A 24351-nucleotide genomic window follows, 5' to 3' on the forward strand; every position below is an offset into this window, starting at 1 on the left:
TCTTTTGGCAAACGTTTTCAATCCGTCTGTGCTTGTCTTCTCATTCTCTTGACGTTGCCTTTGATAGAACAAAAAATTTTAATTTTAATGAAGTCCAGCTGATTGATTATTTCTTTCGTGGATTGTGCCTTTAGTGTTTGTATCTGAAAAGGTATTACCATTCCCAAGTTCATCAAAGTTTTCTCTTATGTTATCTTCTAGAAGTTTTACAGTTTTGCATTCTATACGTAGGTTTATGATCTAGTTTGAGTTAATCTTTGTGAAGGGTGTAAGATCTGTGTCTAGACTCACTTTTTTGCATGTGGATGTCCAGTTGTTTCAGCATCATTTGTTGAAAAAATTATTGTGGCTTCATTGCATTCCCTTTGCTCCTTAGCCAAAGATCAGTTGACTCTATTGTTGTCAGCCTATTTCTGGGCTCCCTAATCTGTTCCATTGATCTCTTTGTATATTCTTGTGCCAATACCACACTGACATGATTACTGTAGCTTTAAAATTAGCCCTGAAATCAGGTAATGTCAATCCTACATTATCACATGTGTTTCACTCTTTAATTCTCACAATAACCATTGAGATGGAAATATTGTAATTTCTATTTCATAGGTAAGAAACTCTTGGGAACTATTATGCCTCCTATTTTATAGAAAAGGAAACTAAAATATAGAAGGATCAAATAACTTGCCTAGGGGAAGTTATTTTGAGACCAAGCCAGCTGGCTCCAGTGCTACTATTCATAACCAATTATTCACCCTGCTCTTGAGATGATGCCATTTTGTTGTTACTGGATCTGGTCTGATACAAATACTGGAAACTTTTAAAGTCGTATCAGACTATTATTTATAATCCATTGTGTAGGGTCATCTAAAGAACTTCTGAAGGTTTTATTTACTAGAAGATGAGAGATCAACTTTTCAGTTAACTCTTATTTTAGGGATAGTTATTTCATTATTTTGGAACAAATTATTGAATTCTCTTCATATTGATTATTATATCACCAGCGTTAAGTAATTGCCGGATCCACTTTCTGCTTGATCATAATATATTACCAGTGGGGTTGATCAGTCCATTTGATTGTGACATGGTACCTGTTTTTTTTTCTGAAATGGCTTAGTTCACTTAGAGCTCTGTATATAAGTTATATCTTGCATGTACTTAGAAAAAAGTACCTGTCTATACTTTGTAGACACATACTTAATGTAATAAACAAAACACACCTATATATTAATACTTCCTATTTATATTAAAATCAATAAAATTTAACATTTTCTATTATACTCACAATTTTATATTAAAATACCTTTTTGCACATAGTATAAAGTCTGTCTTTTGTCAGTATCATTACTGAGTTCATGGGCTTTATAAACTCAACTTCTTTCAATTAACAAAATCATAATAATAACAATTCTAATGCTCTAATTGTTACATGTTGGTGAATGGGAATCCCTTTAAGATGGCTCCTTTGTCCTTAAACCATGTCCCTGACATTCTTGAAATTATCTTTTCTTTTTAATAATTACAATAGATAAATAAACAAATATAAATTTAAACATTATTTTCAACCACCCTCTATTCAATCTTGTTATCTTTTTCCTAAAACAGGATTAGGGACAAAACTGGATTGTAGGGTTGCCCATGACTTTCAGTGGTAGGTAAATGTGCTGCTGGATCATTTTTAGCACAGAAACAGAAAACAGTATTTCTTTGTAAGTTTATGAATTGACACTGGTTTCTCCAACTCAACATTTTGTGGTACTTTTCTTACTGTGTGAAGTTTCAGCAACCACCAAGGCTTTCAGCTATGCCCTGGCACTCTGTAAACCTCAGCTTTCTTTATTTTCTCATTTGCAAAATTTGTGTATTCAAAGGATTGTTTGGACAATAAATATGTTGGTACGTAGTAAACACACACCCAACCCTGGGTATACTAGGTAAGTCTTTGTTTCTTTGAAAAGCTGTGAGACAATAAATTAGAGTCACTATGAGTTAATAGAAATATATACACTGTAATGATTGATTGTGCTTTTGATTAAAGAATGTGTTGTTAAAAATGTATATAAGAAGTAAAGCTTGTTACTCCAGTGTTTAATGAAAAATTTCTACTTGACTGAATAAAAATAGTATTGTAGTTAAAGTGAAGCAAAGAGGATTTTTAGAGTAGTGAAAATAGTCTGAATGGTGCTATAATGGTGTCAGGTATTTGTTCAAACGGGCAGAATATACAACACCAAGAGTGAACCCTGAAGTAACCTATGTACTTGGAGTGACTCCGATGTGTCAATGAGGGTTCATCAATTGTAACAAATGTACCAGTTGGTGAGGAATGTTGATAATGGGAGAGGCAGTGGCATGTATAGGGCAGGAGGTACGTGAGAAATTTCTGCATCTTCCTCTTAATTTTGTGGTAAACTTAAAAATTCTCTTTAAAAAAAGTACTTAAAAAAAGAAAAAGAAATGATACAACATTTTTGACTTAATGAAAAGAAAAGATTGTTTGCCTTTGCTGCATTTGGAACTTTTATGGTTGTTTGGTAGTACTTTTAAGAACTACTAAGTCTTATTGCAATCCTGAATATTACATTAAAAAATAATTTATACTATTTTTTTTAAAAGGAAGATTTATTACTAAGAACCACAAAGACCAATTATTAATTTTTTATTGAGTTTTATTTGATAAACATATGCAGCTATTTTCTTACATTGAAAAGATTTTGAAAGTTTTAATAACCAATATTAAAATTTTTTGTCCACAGTTAAATACTGTATATACAAATTTCTTAATTATTAATAAGCCAGTGTGTTATGATATCAATAAAAAAATACTATTGTAATTGTATAAATAAAGTATACCCAATCAAAATGTTTTAATTATAAAATGGTCACTCAGAGAGCATATGTGTTGGATAAAATGCTTGAATAAAGAATCTTGAAAAAATAAAGAGGTGCTGAAGTAACATAAATTGGACATTAAAAAAATACAGGTATAGCAAAAGAACCCAAATGATGAATAGCCATAGCATCAGACAAACTGAAATTGCATTTAAAACAAAATTACCTTTGTACAATGAACAATAGAGTATTAAAAGAAACAAGAGCATATATCCAGGATTTGTTGAAAATTTAGGAACACAGAATGATAGGAAATGCCCACAGTATGAAAGGGCACTTGGAAAAGATAGGGTTTTAAAAATTAAATGGTGTTTAAAAATTAGAAATTGATTCCTCGAAATGAAGCTGTACGTAGTCATAACGCTTTGTTTAAAATTAATCTGGATGAGTTTCTTCTCCTTCTGCTTCTTCTTCTCCTCTTCATCCTCTTCTCTGTTCATCCTCCTCAACCTTCTCTTCTTTCTTTTAAAAAAGTACCTATGATTATTTAGAAAGTAATTAGAAAAGCTCTAATTGTCCTATATTGTGTGCATGTGTGCACACACGTGCAGAAGGGTAGTTTTAAAAGTCTAACAAATGTTTTGATTGGTAGATCATATCCATTAGTAATATTCCTAATCCTCTTACTTCCTGAGATGAACCATTAAAAATATTTTGCTTCCATTTTATGTGCTAACTTTGTACAGACATCTCAGTGAGAAATCCCTCTAAAACAGAAAAATAAGTTATGAGTAAGCAGAGTTCACTGAAAGTTAAAATTTGAAATGATCACATAGTGACTTTGAGTAGAGATGTACAAAGTCATCTAAAGCAACATAATGGCTTCGTGGGCCATACTTGACAATAACCACATAGAATGTTTTAATAGACCTAAAAAAAAAAAACGACCAGTGGATGCATATGAGATCAGGGGATAGGGATGTTAGTCATCCAGGAATCTGAAGAAAAAGGAGTCACAGAGGCACAAGTTGGCAGTGGCCATCCAAGCATGGCTTGCTGGTGAGACATGGGCTGTTGCTCCTCGGGTCTCGTGGGTCTCCACCTGCCTCACAGACAGCAATTTCGCTCCTGTGGAACAGGGTACATCAGGCTCACAAATCGCAGTGCCATTAAACATTAGAATCAAATAACTGACTCCTCTTACTCTGATTCCTGCTCACCAAGCAGCCGTCTGCTTATTTGGCTTTGTTTGCAGTGTGGTGTACAGGGGGTTGTGCTGATGAGTAATTGTAGTTCTCTCAATCATTAATTTTAGATTAGAATTCTAATATATGTCTTTTATCTGTGGTTATCTCAAGTTCATTCCTGGAAAATGGACATACTCTCAAGAGGCAGACAAAATTAGATTTCTTTACTTGTCATACCAAGGACCAGCTCACCCACTACGAGGAATCGCTTGTAACAAGTGCCACTATAGAAGCTCTTGACTGTCAGCCAACATTCTCCAAACAGGAGCTCTTTGCGTTCCCTGGGCCAAATGTTCACAATAGTCAGGGAACCACAGTAGGGTAGATTTTAGCAAAAGGGGTCCTCAGTAGTTACATACGCGTTTGACTTATTTTTCCACACTTGACAGTGCCTCAGAATGATCCAGATGATTTTATTTTGGAAGTTGCAAAAGTAGAACGTGAGGATAAGACTTAACTGAGAGCTAAAATTAGAAAGTCTGAGAAGCAGCAATAAATAAAGAGGGTATAGTTGGAGTAAAGGTGGCATCCTCAGGTTACCTGTTTCACATACCATTTTTCCTTGGACCAACTGTTCCAGCCTCAATTCTTCCCCAGTATCTGCCTTTTCTTCTATTAATGAGAATGAGGAAATGCCGAGGAGCAAAGATTCAAAGATCTTCAAACCAGAACAGAAGGAAGAGTATTGGCATAATTAATAAGAGTATCCAGAAAACAAATAAACAGGAGATAGAAAACTCAAGGAGGTATATCCACATAGTAAAGGAAAGCTGTATTATTTTACTAAGGTAATAATGCACTGATTTTTAAATACGGGGTTAGGAACTGTTAGTAAATCAGTTTTAGTTAGCAGCTCGTGAACTTTAAGGGAAACGAAGGAAAAGAGCAGACTGAGCAGAAAATACAGGTAACAACAAAGTTTATATTAGATTCCATAATGCGAGTGGTAAGTACCAATATGTAATACTTACTGTATAATTGAATAATACCTACTATATTCACTAAGTCTGAATGTATAAATATAAAAGGCAATTTTCAAAATATAAAACACCACACATGCCTAAGTGCGGCTTGTACAAGTTGACGGGCACCTGTGTTCATCATAAACAGGAAAGGCAAGACCTAGTTTAGGTGACAGATGGTTTTGAAACCAAAGTTTGCAATATGAATGACAGAAGACAATTTTACTCCAGGTAATGATTTCTAACCTATGCACGATGAGGTGGTAAGATTTTATGATTCCAGGGTTCATATTAAAAGTAAAATTATAGCATGCCTCAAGAATGTTAAATAAAATAGCCCATCATTAATTCACTAATTAATTCCTACAGCAAATACTTATTAAGAGCTCATTAATGCCAGGCACTGGCATGGGCTATGGGTTTTAGACTGAATACAGCATAGTATATATTTTTAGTTAATATTCTATAGGGAGACACAGAGAAGTAAGTTAGCAATTATACCAGGGTGTGAGTAGAAGTGATGGTGAAAGTACTTAATGCTTTGGAAGTACACAGGATAAGGACCCAACCCAGACATAGATATGGTACCGGAGAAGTTTTCCTGAAGATATTGACAATTAATATGAGACGTAATGACAAGAGGAAGAAAGATGGGCCTGAGTTCTTGAGAGAGGAAATTGTATGGACAAAAGCTAAGACATTTTTTGAGGGAAATTGTTCAGCATGACCAGACTGTTGTGTACAAGCTGGCAATGGTACAATTAGAAAGGTAAACAGGGTCAGTGGACCCGTGAAGGTGTTTGTAATCCATGTTCTGTTCTTTGGACTTTATCTAGAGGGCTAATGAAGATTTTAAAAATATTTATTATAAATATTTGAAACACACAAAAAGCATAGTAATATTTTTAAAATGTGTATTTTTACCACTAAGCTTAAGAAATGAAACATAAATACCCTTCATAAGAGAAAACCCCAAATAGCCAAAATTAAAAATACATCCTTAAATGTATATGTGTAACAATCACTTTGTTGTACACTTGAAACTAACATTGTAAATCGACATGTCAGTAAAAACTAAGAATTAAAAAAATATGTACTTAATACAAACACATCTATGATGGAATTTCCTTCTGTATTCCTAACTGATGGCATTTCCCCCTTCAAACTCCGTAGAAAACACTATCCTCAATTTGGTGTTATTATTCCTGTACATTTAGTTTTGTACTTTAACTACACATGTGACTCTAAATAACACAAAAAAAATGGTGGAAAGGTGAGTCATGTTGCCAGATAAAGCTGACCAGTTAAATTTGAATTTCAGATAAAAAATAATATTTTTAGTAAAAGCTTGTCCCAAATATTGAATGAATATTTGTAATATTTGCAATGCTGTTCATGCAATATTTGAGATATACTTAGATTAAAATTGTTTATCGGAAATTCAAATTTAACTGAGTGTCCCATAATTTTATTTGATAAATTTGGCAGTTCAAAGGGTAAGTGGATTTGAAGTTCTGCACATGCTTGTATGCAGGAGTGGGAACTGGGAGTCAGACACAACAGCATGGGGACAGTTTCAAGTGACAGTAGCCTGATCGCAGTTTGGCCAGTGTAAAATTGAGAAACATAGTTCAATTTTAGAGCTATATAGAAGGTAGAAATGTCAAGATTTGGTGACTGGTTGAATGTGTGGCTGAAGAAGAGGAAGGAGTTAAGAATTATAAAAATGATATATAGGTTTGGCTAGTGGGAATGCTGATGGAGGTAAGTTTCATGTTGAGTTAGATACTCTCTTGAGGAATATTTAGACAAATCAATACAGCATGTAGTTGGATGTATCCTGGGACAATAAAGTGCTTTAACGTGAAACAGAACCAAGAAGCCATGGACACAAGTACACTCACCCTAATCTATCTATTCCATTTAATTTGTTACATATTTACCTATTGTGTCTTAACCTTTTCTTTTACTAAAATCCCTATTCATATCCTTGTTCTCTCTCTTGTTCCAAGCCTTAGTTGATGATCTAAAAATAATTTCGTTTACAAATGCTGCTCTTTATCTTCTCCTTTTCATTTCATATTAACTTGTCCTCTCATTATGGACTTGGCATCTTTCCTTCCACTCTCCCCGTAAGTCTGTGTGTTTTATCTGTCCCAGAGGAATTGCTTCCTTCCAGAACTTCCACAACTATTGGCTCTGGTTTCCTTGGCAACCTCAGCCTCTCTTATTTTTTTCTGATTACTTAGGACAAATCTGACTAAATCATTAATAATCACTGACCATAAATAGTAGAAGGAAAAATAGTGCTCAGCATTTCCTCTGCGAAAGGAAGTGTGCAAATTTAGAGGAAACAAAAATACTGAGACCTAGAGAGATGGATGTAAAACGTGTGGAGAAGGTATTGATTTACAAGTTTTGTTACAGCTGTACGATCTATCCAACCCAAATCCTCCAAGGCCTAGCTCAATCAATATGGAGTGTAGGAAATCATATTCTACATTATGATAAAAATATGAAATCCAAACCTTGAGAGGAGGAAAAAAAGATATAGCCTAAACTTGCTCTAATGTTTACATTAGAGAGATACTTGTATACAGTGTAAAGAAGATTGCATAAGATTAATAATTACCAATCTTAACTGTAGGTCTGTTGAAGCATTTATAAACTCTAATAGCAGGGTTTTATTATTTTATACAGCACATTCCATATTTCATGCTGTGCTACTACTGCTTTTATTAAATGAAGACACTAGGATGGATATTAAGTGTTTTTTTAAAGCTAATAATACAAATACACACATTTCCTCCAAAATTTAGAAATACCCATTTTTAGAACCAGGCTTAATCCTCTAGTCATTTTGGGGTGTTAGTGAACAGTAAGGCATTTAACTAAATTCTCATTGGAAAAAGTTGAGACACTCACTTATCATTAGGTACCTATTTCTGCTATTTAAAGCAAATCGATCACTACTGGATTCTTAGCCATACCAGGAGGGAAATTAAGAAGTGTTTGTCTGTAAGACCAGAATATATCTGGTAAATTCAATAGCTGAATTACATAGTTGAGTTGTTGGGTTGAATTCTATTTCTGTAACATTTGAATAAAAAGTAAATATGTTGTTTGATGGTGAAGTTACTCATTACTTACTGATATAATTGATCATCAACATATCTCATCATATGTAGTCCAAGACACTGTGATAACAACAGACCAGTTTTTTGCCTTCCCCCAAAGAAAATCCTACTTCAAGTCCCTGGATTTCTCCTGACTGCTTTTGCGTTTGTCTCCCCATCACCTATCCCACTTCATTCTCATTAAAAAACAGTTTTGCAGTTTGGAGGGCTTGGCCCCACCGCACCCGGCTCAGGGGTGAGTTCTGATTGGGCAAAGCTGATCAGGATAATCTCCTCCGCCACCGGATTTGTTCAGGTAACCCACGCCTGAGCCAATCAACACTCCCCCGGACTTGGGACTGGACAGGGTCCTCTTACGAATGTCAAGCGCCAGACTCGTGCGGTCTCGGGTCCTCCTTCCGGATCTGAAGGAGGAAGCACGAGGCCCCTGTTACCGCTGGCAGCCATCTCATGTCCTTGAGGGAAGCCGGCCTTTGGAAGATGCTCCAAACCTGGAGGTGCCCTGAGTGAGTCACTGAGAAGCTCACATGCGGTTTGGAGGGGCCACTCTTGAAGACGTTATCTCTGTACCTTCTCTTACGTAAATCAATAAATCCCTTTAATTTAAGCCAGTTTCAGTTGAGTTTACTGTTACTTGTGAAAAAAAATTTTTTTAAATGGTATGTTTATTCTTGGGCCTCATATAAGAATCCAAGAAAGTAGTAAACTAAGGTGTAGTCAGATTAGAATTATTTAATACATTTATTTAGCATCTCATCACTTAGTTTACAGTTCTCTTGGTAACTTTTAGAGACTTTGGGGTTTTATGTTCTAATTGATTAATTCAGCAACTATTTATTGTTAATGTTAAGCATCCACTATTTCACTCTCTCTACGAACTGTGCACACAACAGTGATAAACATAATTTCAGTACTGAGAAAGCTCAAAGGGCTAGTTGATGAGGCTGACAGCAGGGATATCAATAAGCCATGCAAAAGTTAAAACGGAAAATCAGAAAGAAGGCAAAGGAGGGACACCTATTCAGAATGGTGGGGTGTTGGATAGGAGAGAAGGGGAGGAAAGTACATGTGTCATTAAAATTCCTAAGAAGGAGTTACTAACTTCCGTTTTTGTGCCATGGACCTCTTTGGCAGTTACAGTGAAGCCCAGGGACCCATTTTTAGAACAGTATTTTTAAGCATGTAAAATACTTTGGATTACAAAGGAAATTTCGTGTATTGAACTAGCTATCAAAATATTTTTTAAAACAAATTTGGGTTATAGTAATATATATGCTTCTTTATTAACTCATTGAAGAATAAGATTTAGTGATGGACATAATTATTAACATAATTTCGAGATAGTGACGAATGTAAATGGTATTTTGAGTTATCTGCTGCAAGTGTAATATGATATGAAAATATCTGTGATTTCTTTTGGTTGCAGAGGCACAAGTACCTCCAATACTATTGTGGTTTGTGGCCTACATTCATAATAGAAGGATGTACTAAATTTTATTTAGAGGTTTCATTCAATGTAATTTCCTGGACCCTTGAATTTGATGCCAAGTTAAAAAAAAAAAAAAAACCCTGTGGGAAGAAGAGAGAAAATTTGAACTAATTCTTGACAGACTGAAGGAGGTATCTAGGTAAATGAAATAGAAATTAATTTAGGACATATGAAATAGCATTAATGAAGGCATGGAGGTATGAGAGAATGTACAGGACTGTCAGCAGATTGCTTTGGTTAGAGTGAAGAATGAATTTGGCATTGTGGTAGGAGGTAAGCTGGAAAGATTGGGAAAATCTCGTATCTTTGGGATATTCACTGGTTGGTTGTACGTTATAGTGCTAAATGTGATTCTGTCTTAATGTGTTTGAAATCCTTTGCAAACTCTCTTTTGCCTAGCATATAGTCCAAGTTTTATAAAACTGCTCCTTATAATCAAGTCCTAGCTTTCCTTTCCAGCCTCATTTACCACCACTTTTCTTGCCACATACTATGTTTCAGTGATTCTCAAATATCATGCTATATTTATACATACTAGTCTCTTCATCTCTATTCATCATTTGGATGATCACTTCCTGTACCTCAGTTGCCTCATCTGTAAAATGGGAATAGTAGGTACCTCACCAATTTGCTGTGGGGATTAAATCAACTAGTTATTGAAACTTGCTTGGAACAATGCCTAACACATGGTAAGCTCTCTATAAATGATAGCTATTATTACTATTATCATAATTATTATTACCTATTATGTCTTTTCTACCTTGCCCAATTGGCCAACTCCTAAACATTCTTAATTATATTCAGTATCTTATAGTAATCTATAATAAAAAAGAATATGAAAAAATGTTTGTATATATATGTATGACTGAAACACCATGTTATACCCTTTCTTGTGTACAACTGACACAACATTGTAAATTGACTATACTTCAATTTAACAAAATGAAAAAAAAAAACAAAACAAAAAATCCAGTATGGACATTACTTCCTCCAGAAAGATTTTCTGATCACCCAACTTTCATTTCCTCCAGATAGATTAATAACTTCCTCTTTTACATTATATTAGGATCTTGTATAGCTTCAATTCTTGTATTTTTCAGAATGTATTGTAATCTTATATTTCTGTATTATTTGTCCCCATTATATTATGAAACTCTTAAAAGTAAGGTCTGAATATTATCTTTGATGTCTATAGGTTTTTATTTTATTGAGGGGACACTTAGGAATTTCCACATTTGTCCGTGGTACTTTTAAATTCTGGATCCAGTGATCACACAGATATAATGGTAGACTATTTGGTATAAGTTTTTGGTATTAATAGGATTCTGGCCACTATTTCTATATACATCCTTTATATATTGGTGTTTTCAAGATTTTGTTCTGGACTGGACCTTAATTTCTCACTCTGTACAATCTTAATTGGGGGAACTCAATGACTTCTGTGGCATCAATTACTGTGTAATGATATCTACTGGTTCTTAACTCAGATTTCTACCTCCTAAGGTTCATTTCCAAATATTCAAAATATATACCATCTAACTCCTTAAGGGTGAGCAACAATAACCTTCAATTCAATATGCCAAAATTGAACTCATTTTTAAAAAAATTCTTTAAACCTTCTCTGGCCTCAATCTTACTAACACGGTTTATGCTCTCATAATCTACCTGAATTACTGCATACTTCTTTTAATTAATTTATTATTTTTTCTAATTAATAAAAAGTAATACTTTCTCTTTGTAAAAGGAAATTCAAGCAATGCAGGGAATATGTGATTTAGCAATCTTATCTTCCAGAGAGAACCACTGTTTCCCGTGTTATGTATATTCTACAAGACTGTTACATGCATATATTAACACATTATTATTTGATTTATGCAGTAGTCTCTCAGTTTCCTTATCTCTAGTGTATTCCCCTTGTAATCTATGCATGATACATACTTTTCTAAAGTATAAGTTAGTAAGTGACTTTTCTAAAAGGCAGATTGCATCATCCTGTTCCCCTGCTAACTTTCCTGAAAGGCTATCCATTTCTGTAGGATAATGTCTAAACATTTGGGATGATGTACAAAATCCTGCGTGATCTGGCCCCATCCTATTTCTCTAGCCCTGGAGTTAGACTTGACTGTGCTACATTCCACTTCGGAGGTATTGGGCCAGTTTTTTCAGCTGTCAAGTGAGGATTGAATATAATACTTATCACAAGGAAATAGCATATGAAGTGCCAAGCCTGCCGATGGTTTAGGGTTAACAATAAATATTGGCTCTTGTGGAGGAACAAAATGTTTTTGGATATGTGTGTTTAGTGTTTCTTGCTTTCTGAGTAGGAGGATCCTTTGAGGCGCAGATTGCTTGATGCTTGAACATAATTGGAACAATCCCCGCCCCCCCAACACAAGAAAGACAGAATAGGAAGAAGGGAAGAATGACATTAATTTGAATAGATTTGAAAGAATTTGGGAGGTGAAACCTGAGTGGCAAGGAAGGGTGAAGAGAGGACAGTTCCCACAGTTATTTTTTTGGACGGATGTATATGTGGGTGTGGGTGATGGAGGTGATAGTAAAGTTGGTTTAAGAAAGAAGAGATTTGAGAGAAGCAGTTATAAGAGTAAATGGATAGATAAGATATAAGACATTTAGGACGTTTTGCTAACTCCTCTCCCCTCTAGTTCCGCACAGCTTTGTGGACGTCAGATTTACGTTCTTTAGAATTTGACGCTGGGTTGAGGTTGGCCACAAGCTAATCCAGTGATATTCCAGTTACACGATTATTGTTTGCCATCCTTCAAGTCCAGTCTCCGTGCTTTTAACTCTGACGCCTGCCCGAAATCCATTTATCCATCAAGTATTTGAGTGACCTCCCGTCTCTCCGTCTGCTGAATAGCCTGTTTTCCAAGGTCAGTCCCTAATCTGTTTTGTGGTGACGTTTCTGACACTCCAGCACTAAAATTTGCTTATCCCTTTTTGTGTGTGCAACCCAGCGCACCTCATTCACTTCATTCAGACACGCAGTTTTATTTTGTACCCGATTTCATGAGAGTCTTTCCTCCTCTAATGAGCACTCTGGAGCCAGGAGTGGCGTTTTAGAAATCTGCTAGCTCAGTGTATGGCACGAAGTAGATGCTTAGCAAATGTTTATTGAATGACTGTCCTGTGCATTTCAGTGACATCACATCCTGCATGCCTTGGGCGGCAGCCTGCACTCCTCAGCGGGAGGCCCAGAGGTCGGAGGGTTTAAGTCATTGTTTATATCATGCATCGAGTAGCTCAAGCTCAGACTATGGTTTCAGACGGTCCACAAGGAACGCGGCCATCAGGAGTGCCGGATCTTAGCTTCCCAGTTCAGAGATTCCACCTTGGGGCACACACGCCGCTTGAGAGGCGCCGGCGCTCGGCTACTCTCCGGGAATAGAACGTGCGAGGGAGGGAGGGGGCAGCTCACTTATCGCGGTGTTTCCTCCCTCCTCCCTCCTCCCTCCCGGGGGAGCTCTCGCGAGAGAAGCCAGGGGAAGATGGCCGTGCTCTGTTTTTCCGTGTGAGGCAGCGGCGGCGGCTGCGGTGGTGGGGACCGGGATCCTGGTATCGTGGGCACCTGAACTCTAGCTCCCCCCAGCGAGCGCGCGTCCCTTGGTGCCTAGGCGAGAGCCGGCTCTTCTTCCTCCGGGAGATGCGTTTGTCCCGGGCTCGGGGGCGCTCTGGGAGTTCATGCTGCGCTGGAGGCTCCTGGCCACCGCTCTAATCGCCTTGTGCCGCCGCAGCGCCAGCTTCGTCGCCCGCGGTGAGCCTCCTGGATCCCCTCTCTGCCCCTGGTGGCAATGACCGGGGAGAAGATCCGCTCACTGCGGAGGGACCACAAGCCCAGCAAAGAAGAGGGGGACCTGCTGGAGCCCGGGGATGAGGAAGCGACGGCTGCCCTCGGCGGCACCTTTACCGGAGGCAGGATTGGCACGGGCGGCAGCAGCAAGGGCGGCAGAGCCTGTCATAAGATCTTCAGTAACCATCACCACCGGCTACAGCTGAAGGCAGCTCCGGCCTCCTCCAATTCCCCCGGCGCCCCAGCCCTGCCGCTGCACAACTCCTCCGTGACTACCGCCTCCCAGTCCCCGGCTCTTCTAGCAGGCACCAACCCCGTTGCTGTCGTCGCAGATGGAGGCAGTTGCCCCGCACACTACCCGGTGCACGAGTGCGTCTTCAAGGGGGATGTGAGGAGACTGTCTTCTCTCATCCGCACGCACAATATCGGGCAGAAAGATAATCACGGTGAGGAGTGCTTGCCCCTCTCCACCTCTCCTAGGTTGTGCTTCCCCAGGGCTCTGGAATCGTAGGCTTCTCTCAAACAGATCCTTCTTTCCTCTCCTTTGCCTATTACCCGAGCCAAATGCTCGTAAATCATGACCGATTCAGTAACAGCATGCCAGTGGTCTGGGGATTGGTTCTTGTGGGTGCAAAGGAATGTTTCTTCCTTGCCCACTTCAAACTGTGAGAAGCTGTTTTGTTTATCTTTGAGTCAGGGCTTCAGTGTGTTGATTCTTGAATATAAGAAATTTTAGGTTGCCACTCTTCTAACCTGGCCTTCTTCCTTTGTTTTTAGAACTATGTCTTTTCTTTTTCTACCCGCCCCCTCCCCCCCCATCTGGAATTTTGAACGTCTAAATTGCCCACCTACCTTCATTACCCAGGTAATCCCAATTAGGCTGCCAACTGGTTGTGATTTCTACATGCCATCATGTTGTCTATTTTTTATTTTCTGCTTTTAGGAAACTTTGATACAAAGTGTCTACACTTTGCAAATGCTTTGGTTTCTGAAAGACAAATTTGTTGGCATTTGATACCTAGAGCAAGTAAAGTGACTGAGAAGCTACGATTTTGTTGGAGTTGAGTTTTTCCACTTGTTTTACATAGATAATTGCTAATAGTAATGTTTCATCTTGATGACGTGTGACTAAAAATAGTATTATGATTTCTCATAGTAACTTCATCATGTCCTATATGACAAAATATAATGTCATTTGTTATTCAAGGACTGTATTTCTACTTTTTGCCTTAATTTATTAGCTGAATTTTTTCAGTTTCTTCTAGAAACATAATGTGATTGAGTTGACATTTAAGCAACAGTGAATTTATTAATGAAAACTAATATAAACACTGACATTTTCGACATTTAATAGGTAGGCCATTTTAAACCGGGTTGTTGGCAAATACTGTTGATAGCTCTGCTTTTAACTGAACATGACTACTGAATACATTCAGTTAGGACACACTCGACTCTACAGAAAATAACGTAACACATTACTGAAATACTTACCTGTGGAGTAAGCTCTCTTAATTACATTGGACTCTAGGCTTCTTATCTAAAATTAGGGCAAAAATTGAGATTAAAAAAATGAGTAAGATTTCTGTTGGTTGTGTAATTCTCTAACGACTGCATTTGTATTATGAATTTACAGTATTGTAATAATATTACTACCTGTTATTTATCAAAATTCAAATCCCCAAAAATGTTCCTGAAAGCTGCACCCAGTTTTTTATTCCTACATTTAATTTATCTAACTATTTTACTATTCTTGCAACGAGCATAATATTGTTTGTTGATGGTAATTATATTATAACCCTTTGGGAAACAGCTTGTAGTGGAAGATGTGTTGTAGCTTTGTGTTATTTAGTTATTAGGAAATTTTTCACATTTTGTCATCGTAGAATGGTTTATTTTATGGCCATTGCCTTTAAAATAGAGTTCAGTTACCTTGAAATATACCTGAAAACAGATAAAACTTTCTTTTGAGAGGTGATTTCCTTTGAAAGGAGAGAGATGACTATGACTGACAAAGTATGATGGTATAGTATGTTAGAACGGATTTTCTTGGTTGATCACATAAGGTACTGAATTGCAGGATTATTTGGATTGCATATCTGTTACCCAGAATTTAGAAGTTGGTTTGTTAAAATAAAAATTGTGTTCAAAGTAATTAGAATCCTAAGTACCCTTAAACTTTTCCTTAGCCCACTGAAATTTTCCTTTTAAATTGTTTTGATATACCAAATGCTTGAATTGTACTTAGCTGCACTTACATTATTGCTATTTTTTTAAATTGAAGTATAGTTGATTTACAATGTTGTGTTAGTTTCTGGTGTACGGTACAGTGATTTAGTTATATATATGTATTTATATATTCTTTTTCATTAGGTTATTACAGGATATTGAATATAGTTCCCTGTGCTATATAGTAGGACCATGTTGTTTATCTATTTCAATATAGTAGTTTGTATCTGCTAGTCCCAGACTCCTAATTTATCCCTCTCCCACCTCTCCCCTTGGTAACCATAAGTTTGTTTTCTATGTCTGTGAGTCTGTTTCTGCTGTGTAAATAAGGTAATTTGTATCATTTTTTAGATTCCACATGTAAATGATATTCTGTGATATTTATCTTTCTCTATCTGATTTACTTCACCTAGTATGATAATCTCTAGGTCCATCCATGTTGTTGCAAATGGCATTTCATTCTTTTTTATGGCTGAGTAGTATCCCAGTGTGTGTGTGTGTGTGTGTGTGTGTGTGTGTGTGTGTGTGTGTGTGTACATTTACCACAACTTCTTTATCCATCCATCTGTTGATGGATATTTAGGTTTGCTTCCATGCCTTGGCTATTGTAAATAGTACTGCTGTAAACATTGGGGTGCATGTATCTTTTTCAATTAGAATTTTCATCTTTTCCAAATATATGCCCAGGAGTGGATCATATGGTAAGTCCATTTTTAGTTTTTAGTGGACTCTCCATACTGTTTTCCATAGTGGCTGCACCAAATTACATTCCCACCAACAGTGTAGAGGGTTCCCTTTTCTCCATACCCTCTGTTGCATTTATCGTTTGTGGACTTTTTAATGATGGCCATTCTGACCAGTGTGAGTTGATACCTCACTGTAGTTTTGATTTGCATTTCTTTGATAATTAGTGATATTGAGCATTTGTTCATTTGCCTGTTGGCCATCTGAATGTCTTCTTTGGAGAAATGTGTATTTAGGTCTTCTGCCCATTTTTTGATTACATTGTTTGGTTTTTTTGTTTGTTATTGAGTTGTATGAGCTGTTTATATATTCTGGAAATTAAGCTCTTGTCAGTTGCATTGTTTGCAAATATTTTCTCCCATTCTTTAGGTTGTCTTTTCATTTTATTTATGGTTTTCTTTGCTGTATAAAAGCTTATGAGTTTGATTAGGTCTCATTTGTTTGTTTTTGCTTTTATTTCTATTGCCTTGGTAGACTGCCCTAGGAAAACATTGCTATGATTTTTTTGCCTATATTCTCTTTTAAGAGATATATGATGTCCTGTCTTATGTTTAACTCTTTAAGCCATTTTGAGTTTATTTTTGTGTATGGTGTAAAGGAGCGATCTAACTTTATTGATTTGCATGTGGCTGTCCAGCTTTCCCAACACCACTTGCTGAAGAGACTGTCTTTTCTCCATTGTGTATTCTTGCCTCCTTTGTCAAAGATTAATTAACCATAGGTGTCATTATTGCTATTTTTGATGAATATAACCAGTGGTTCACATACCTGTGGAAAGTGTAATTGTTGTTTTCCCTGCAATATATGTTCTCATGCTGCAGTGAAGACTCCTAGGAAGAGTAGCTTCTATTTAATGTGCTACTTCTTTAATCTCCTTTTCCTTTGTAGCTGCATAAGTTCTCTGTTAGATTCCATTACTTTACTCTTGAAATTGTATTAACCTGGATACTTTATTTAGACTTTATAAAGACTTTCAAATTACAAAAGATAAATGCTTTTTAGTCAATGAACAAAAACAAGCTATATGTTATATTTGGACTGTTATAACCTGATAAGTACATAGCAGAATCATACACTCGTACAGGTGCATAGCAGAGCCATACAGTTACACCACATCATATCACATAGTTTTATATTCACTAGAAGTTCCTTCCACAATATGATGATATCATCATAGATACAACTTACTAAGTTGGTCAGCACTGTACTGAGTGTTTATGTGCATTATCACATTTAATTCTCACAATAAGCCTACAAGGCAGATGGTTTTATCCTTCAAATAAAGGTGAGGAAAGTGAAGCCTAGAGACACAAGGAAACTTTGCCAAAGTTGTATACTTAGTTTAAGTTCCAAAGCTGGCAAATGAACTAACAGCAAGGACTCCAAAAACCATGATCAACCTCTTTGTAAATATTTGCAAGGTTCAGGACCTACTATTTTGCAAAGTAGTCAGTTCTAATAATGTGTTGTGACAATTTACAACAAAGTTCTTTAATATACATTTTCTCACTTAGTCCTTGTAGAGAGATATTGCTGTTGAACAGCTCTAAGAGATTGTCTGTAGAGCCCAAATCTGTTACTCTTATTTGTTGTTTCTTTTTTAATGTATTGGCACAGATAAATGGGTGGCCTCATTCACACGGTAGTCCTTTATATATTTGACAAGCACTCTTATGTTCTCCTTATCTTCAAGTTAAACATTCCTAACTTTTGTATCCTTCATATGACATGGTTTGTAAAGTGCCAAGAATGGTCCCTGAAACATTGTATATACCGTATGTGTATTAAATAAGTAAATGAAAATCTTAGTCATCTTCTTTTAGTGAAACTCTAGTTAGTTAATTCTTCCCTTTGAGGATATCCAGAACTAATCTTAAGCAAAGACAAAAAAGGAGACTATATTTATTGCTGTATGCAATACACATTTAGTGATGTTTTACTAAAGAGCACACGTTAAATAATGCACTACAAGAGTTTGTGGATTTTTAATACTGTTTTTTCTCAAGTAAGTGGCTGTCTTTCCATTCTATCCCTTCTGGTGCTTACGTTTTTTTAACTTCAAAACAGGCCTTTACATTTATTAAATTTTATCTTGTTAGATTTGATCCTTTATTCTACCTACTTCGAAAGCTTATTGAATCCTAATTTGGTCACTGTTTAGCTCACTGTTCATTAGCTCTCTCAGTTTGCAGTGGTCTCTCAACTGAAGAACTTTTTTTTTTTGGTGTGTGTCTATATGTGTATTTACAAATTATTGTCAAATTGAATAGGAGCAAGGATAGAGCTTTTTCTTCTGTGGTAAAATGTTGGTTGAGTTTGAATTGCTTTTTCTCAGCCATCAGTTATTTTGAGGAATATTGTGTTTGGATCCAAAGATATCTCTTGAAAATAAGTTAAATACAGTAACAGCCATAACATCATATATATCTTGTGTTTAGATATGCGAGTGATTCTGACTCATGGTATATTTAGTAACAACTTTTTTTGGATTGGGGAAAAATTTACATTACATTAAGTGTACTCAAATTGATTAAACCTTTTATCATTAGTATATCTGTAGTTATATACCACTTTTTTTTTAGTATAGAATTAAAATTTAAGTCTAAGCCTTTTTTTTTTTTTTTTTTACATTGAGTTAAAGATTTTTCTGAATCTTTTTGCCATTGGTTGTTAAGCAAAGCATCATGGTGACATACTATTTTTTTTTATAGTTGATACTAATGATTTTTACTTCTTCACTTTTAGAATTGAGAATGCTTATGAAGTATATAGAAGACTTTCTCGATTCTGACTGTATTTTCCATATGTTAAACATGTAATTTTGTTTTTTCCCTTAATTGAGTTAAATATCCTTGGAAGTTAAGCACCTTATTTTGGTCATTAGTTAGACTCTTTCAGGTGCCAGAGTGATGAAATTCCTTGATATGTGAGTTGCTCAAATCAGCCTTTCCTAGATGTAAAAAATTTCTGATCTATTCTGAGATTTGGCAGTTTTCTACTGCTTTCAAGTACAGTGTCTGCCATGTGACAAGCCATCTTCTCTATTCACAGTTAACTTTCATTTTTACTGAGTTGTAGTATAATCTTCTTGAAGCTGTTTCACACAGTCATTAGAGATTTCAAATTTAAGATAAAATTTAGTTGAGAGTATCCCTGCCAATGCAGGTAACTCAATGAAGTGATAAAGAAATTATCTTATGTTATATTGTCTAAAATCTCTGCCTGATGGCTGGCAGGTTTCCTCAGACAGGGATTTTGAAGTATCTTATATTCAGAAAGATTAAAAATGTACATTTGAAAATTGAGGCAATAGGATAATCTATTTGGTGCCCATATAATATGTTTATTTTGGCTTATTCTGTGTAAATTAATTTTTTCGTGTTGTTTTCTCTGCTTTGTTTTTGTCACTAACATCTTTATGATGAGTGATGCAAGAGAATAGTGCACAGTATGTCTGAGACAAGGCGACTATAAAGGTAAACTTTGCATGGCAATAAAAACCTTGAACTAAGTTTCAGGTGAACAGTTTTAGCCAAGAGGCACCTCTGATGTGAAACATCTCTGAAAGAACACTAGTAGTTTTGTATTTATCTGTTCTTGTGTTTTTATGGTCTTTTCTGAATTTTGTTTTTGAAAGGCATACCTCATTTTCCCTAGTAAAAAAAGTGATTTCTGGAGGCCGAAGATAGCCCATTAAAGTTTTCTGTACTGTCACTGGCTTCAAGAGTGATTTGGCTGTGAAATCTGTCACTCCCCTGATCTGTGGGATTGACTCAGTTGATCCTCATGATTATTTGAATGTGACTTTCCTTCTTTCACATCTTCCTGCACGTGCATTTCTGCGTGTGCAACAGAATAGGACTGTCCTGGGGCTAAGTGGCTGTTTCCTGATGACATCATCATTAGCACTATAGAATGTGAACTACAACTTAAAATTGTGATATGAGCACATCTGCAGAGCTACCCCTGCAGACCTACCTACATGAGAGGGACGGAGGAATCCTCTTTTCCCATTCCTTCACTGAACTACAATAGGAGTGGGAATTCTGATCTTCCAACTTTGGCAAAAAAGGAAGCAGAGATGAACATGTATGTTGTGTCTTGGCATCCTCAATAAGGTAGGAGAATTCTGGAGGACTTATTGGAGAATTGACTATGTCTGCTCCAAGTTAATGTCATTCTGAAGTCATAGACATCTAATGAAGAGTACACGGTAGTTGTCAGGATGCTTTGGGTTCTAGAAAATGAGTGTAGATTCTCAAAAGTTGGATGGAAGCTGGGCAGACAATATGTTCCTGTTCATATACCATTTATTTCATTGGGGCAGAGATGGAAGATCAGTTTTCGAGCAAGACTGAAGCATGTCAAATGGGGCTAGGGAAAAGGAAAAAGATCTTTTTTCAAACTGTTGAAAGATGATGAATGGTGTTATCAGGGTATGTGAGGTTTAACCGTGTGGTTTAGTAGCATTTCATCTGTTCCTGAGCCTGTTACTCTTGCTGATATCCCAGAGGTTATCTGCAAAATCAGAAGGTCATCTCTATGTTTGGAATCAGATCTGAGTTTGAAACTATGCTTTTCTACAAGCTGGTTTTTATGAAGTTATACTATTTACGTAACTGCTGACATAAGTAAATATATACCTACCTCTTGGGGGATGATAGTCTCAAATGGCAGACTGCATTTGAAAATATTTTAACTCTGAAAGCTCATATCATAGTAATATCCATTAATATCAATATCTTGCTCTCACTTTTGCTGTGAAGTACCTTCCAGCAGAGGACATTCTAATTTTTTTTATAACAAGATATAACACATTAATGTTTAAATGTGGGTGAAAGGGGCTGAAATTACAGCCCCTGCATCATTAATTGAAAATGTGAGCAAAGTAGGGGGCACCTGGACTTGAACTGGGGACCTCTTGATCTGTAGTCAGATGCCCTGCCCCTGAGCTGTACCCCCAGTACAGTATAGTTTTTGAGGTTTAGATAGGACTTCATTCAATTTTTATCTGATACTTGAATTTATACTGTCCGTCAGTCTGCTAAAAGGTTAGTTTATTTGGTTCTCTTATAAGTCATCTTTAGTCTACTACTGGTGTAACTCAGGTCAGTATATTTGGATTCTTGACTGTAGATACCTATCAAGCATGTTAATTCATCCTCTCTTACTCAGCACTGTGCTGACTTCTGTAAATCTACGTGTGCTGAGTTGCATAGCTTCTTGGATATTGGTTGGCTTTCATAGAGAATCACGTGGAGACCTGCATTGTCCCGGGATAAAATGCTTTTTGGAGAGTAAAAACAGATTTTAACACTACTCTAATGGTTCTTTGTAACTTTTTTTTTTTTTGTTATTGTTCATTTATTCCTTCATTTAACATACACACACACACACACACACACGGATTTAACACAAATCCTAATACTTGATAAACAGTGTTTTAGGTGCTGGGATTATAGCAGTGAATAAAACGAACAAAGTCCCTACTCTCAGGAAGCTTACATTCTAATGGGGAAAGATAAATAATAAACTAACAAATGTATGGTAATGATAAATATTATAGGGTAAAATAAAGCAAGTATTTAAAGTATATATAATAGTATTTAAATAAATAATATTTAAAATAAATAATAGTATTTAAAGACTATTCTGCTCAGATTGGTGTTATTACCAAATGTGATTTTAAAAATTTTGTTTAGTGAAATGTCTTGGCATTTGGAAGCTCTGCATAATTCAGTCAACCAGTATTTTTCAGGTTGATCAATTCATGATGTTTCAAAATCATACATTAGTAAAAGGTCCATTCAAAGTGCAAGGGAAACCAATGGATTTCGGTGTAACATAGTACAAAAAATTTAATAATATGGTTTTAGATTTCATACTGCAGCAAACCTTTAAGAAATGACCACTTACCGAGTTTTGATATAGTATCAAAGAATACATCTGATTATTTGAAAAGCTGTTAAAATACTCCTTCTTTCAACTGCATATCGTCTGAATCTGGATTTTTTTCATATACTTCAAATCAAAACAACATTTATACCAGAAACAGTTATAAAAACCCAGCTATCTTCTATTAAGCCGGACATTAAAGAAATTTAATTTATTTTAATTTTTAATTAAAGAATTTAGTATAGCACCATTTTTGTTGCTCTTTTTTTTTTGTTTGTTTGTTTTTGTTTTGGAAAATTGGAATTGCCTTTTTTCATAAAAAATTTATATTGAAATATCATGGGTTTATTGTAATTTTAAACTTAGTAAAGAAAATTTTAAAACAATTTTAATTTTTAATATGGTAAATGTCAATAAATTTATCCATATAAAGATTTTTGGGATCTTCAGTAATTCTTAAGAGTATAATGGGGTCTTGAGACCAAAAAGTTTGAAATCTGTTGATACAGTAAGAAGAATAATTTATGAGTATTTTAGTGTCATGACTCCCACAATTTCTAAATATGTAATTTTAGGAAATTACTTAACTATTTTTAGATTTATTTTTCTTAGGTGTGAAACAGGAATAATGTTTTTCTCACAGGGTTATGGAACAAATTAAATAAGGTGTATAATGTATACAGCATAGTGCTGGGCACATACTGTGTAATAGACGCCCAGTAATTGCCAGGCATTTGGTTGATCATTTCCATACTTTAACATTATAGTGGACTTAATGTTTCTGGAATGTTTTTCACTCACTGACGAAACAGAGTTAGATTTTTGTTTACTACGTTAGCGCCAAGGCATCCAATTTCAGATTTAAGAGCTATATTTTGAAAAGTTGACAGAGAAGTTTATTTTAAGTTTCTCATATCTATTGTGTAACAAATTAGCTTAAGCAGCAGGTTGAGGACTTAGAAAACTGAGGAGATAATATATGAAGGTTCAAACTAGGATGCTTGAGCACTTGGTTTCATTGTACATTTTGTCAGTAAAGTAAATGTGGTTGGATAGATGATGATGATGATTTTGCATTTAAAATATTGAAATCATAGTATGAAATTTGGCATCCTTAATTGTAGTATGTATTTCAGATTATGTTCTTATCTGTAAAATGAGAATGATTAGATTGTTGAACTCAAAGTCATTTCAAAAATCTTTTGAAATTGTGATTAATTTGGACTTGTAATGGGAAGTTCATTTGTAACTCCAGTAGGTACTGATACTTTTACCCTTTCATCTGTATGTTCTTGGAGGGTTTAAGGAAACAAAGAGTAATTAGGTGTATAAATGCATTGACTTCTTCACCTATATGCTTAGTCTAGTCTCTGGTGGGTTCTACTTAATTTTTGTAATTTTTTGAATAGTTACTACATTCACATGCTATAAAATTATAAAAAGATATAATAGGATACAATGTAAAAGTAAGATTTCCCTCCTGTTCATCTTTACCCACCCAGTTATCCTCTTTGGCAGCAACTAGTGTTACCAGTTCTTTGTTTTCTTTTTCTGTTATCATTTAGACCATGGTACTTTTTTTTTTTTCCCCTTGAAAGATAGAGAAGTGAAGAAAGAGAGCTATTACTACCTTTTCTACTGTTAGGACAGAAAAGGATATTAAGAAATTTACATGTTTGATTTTAAATGTCTTTCTCTTTTTTTTATTGTCAAATTTATATCTCCAGACTAGACTTCTTAGAGTTCCAGATTTTGTAATTATCTCCACTTGGGAATCTTAGAGATATTTCAGAATTTACTTGTCCAAAATGGAGTTGTCATTTTCCACTTCCCACCTGGCCATCCAGTAAATCACATCATTAACTATCCAGTTCTCAAGCCTCAGTCATTGGGATCATTCTTTATCTCACCCCCCCCACCCCCTTTACCCATACACATCTAATTGACAGATTCTTTTGAATCAGTCTACTTTGTCCACTGCTACTGTTGCCGATAGATGCAACCAGTGTTCCAG

At 35.7% G+C, this 24351-nt stretch overlaps 1 protein-coding gene across 2 annotated transcripts in view; it reads left to right on the forward strand.

Moving 5' to 3' along the window:
- The first annotated feature begins 13138 nt into the window (after positions 1 to 13138).
- The window catches only part of ANKRD13C (ankyrin repeat domain 13C), a 79694-nt gene continuing 68481 nt past the window's right edge, over positions 13139 to 24351 (forward strand). The window contains exon 1 of one of the 2 annotated variants that reach the window (XM_010989024.3): positions 13139 to 13918. In XM_010989024.3, coding sequence (XP_010987326.2) covers positions 13474 to 13918 — 445 coding nt within the window. In that variant the 5' untranslated portion in view covers positions 13139 to 13473. The remainder of the gene's footprint in view (positions 13919 to 24351) is intronic. The other variant, XM_031465379.2, reaches the window with a different exon arrangement.

This window comes from Camelus dromedarius, chromosome 14, assembly GCF_036321535.1.
Source record: "Camelus dromedarius isolate mCamDro1 chromosome 14, mCamDro1.pat, whole genome shotgun sequence".
In the NCBI taxonomy this organism is placed as follows: Eukaryota; Metazoa; Chordata; class Mammalia; order Artiodactyla; family Camelidae; genus Camelus; species Camelus dromedarius.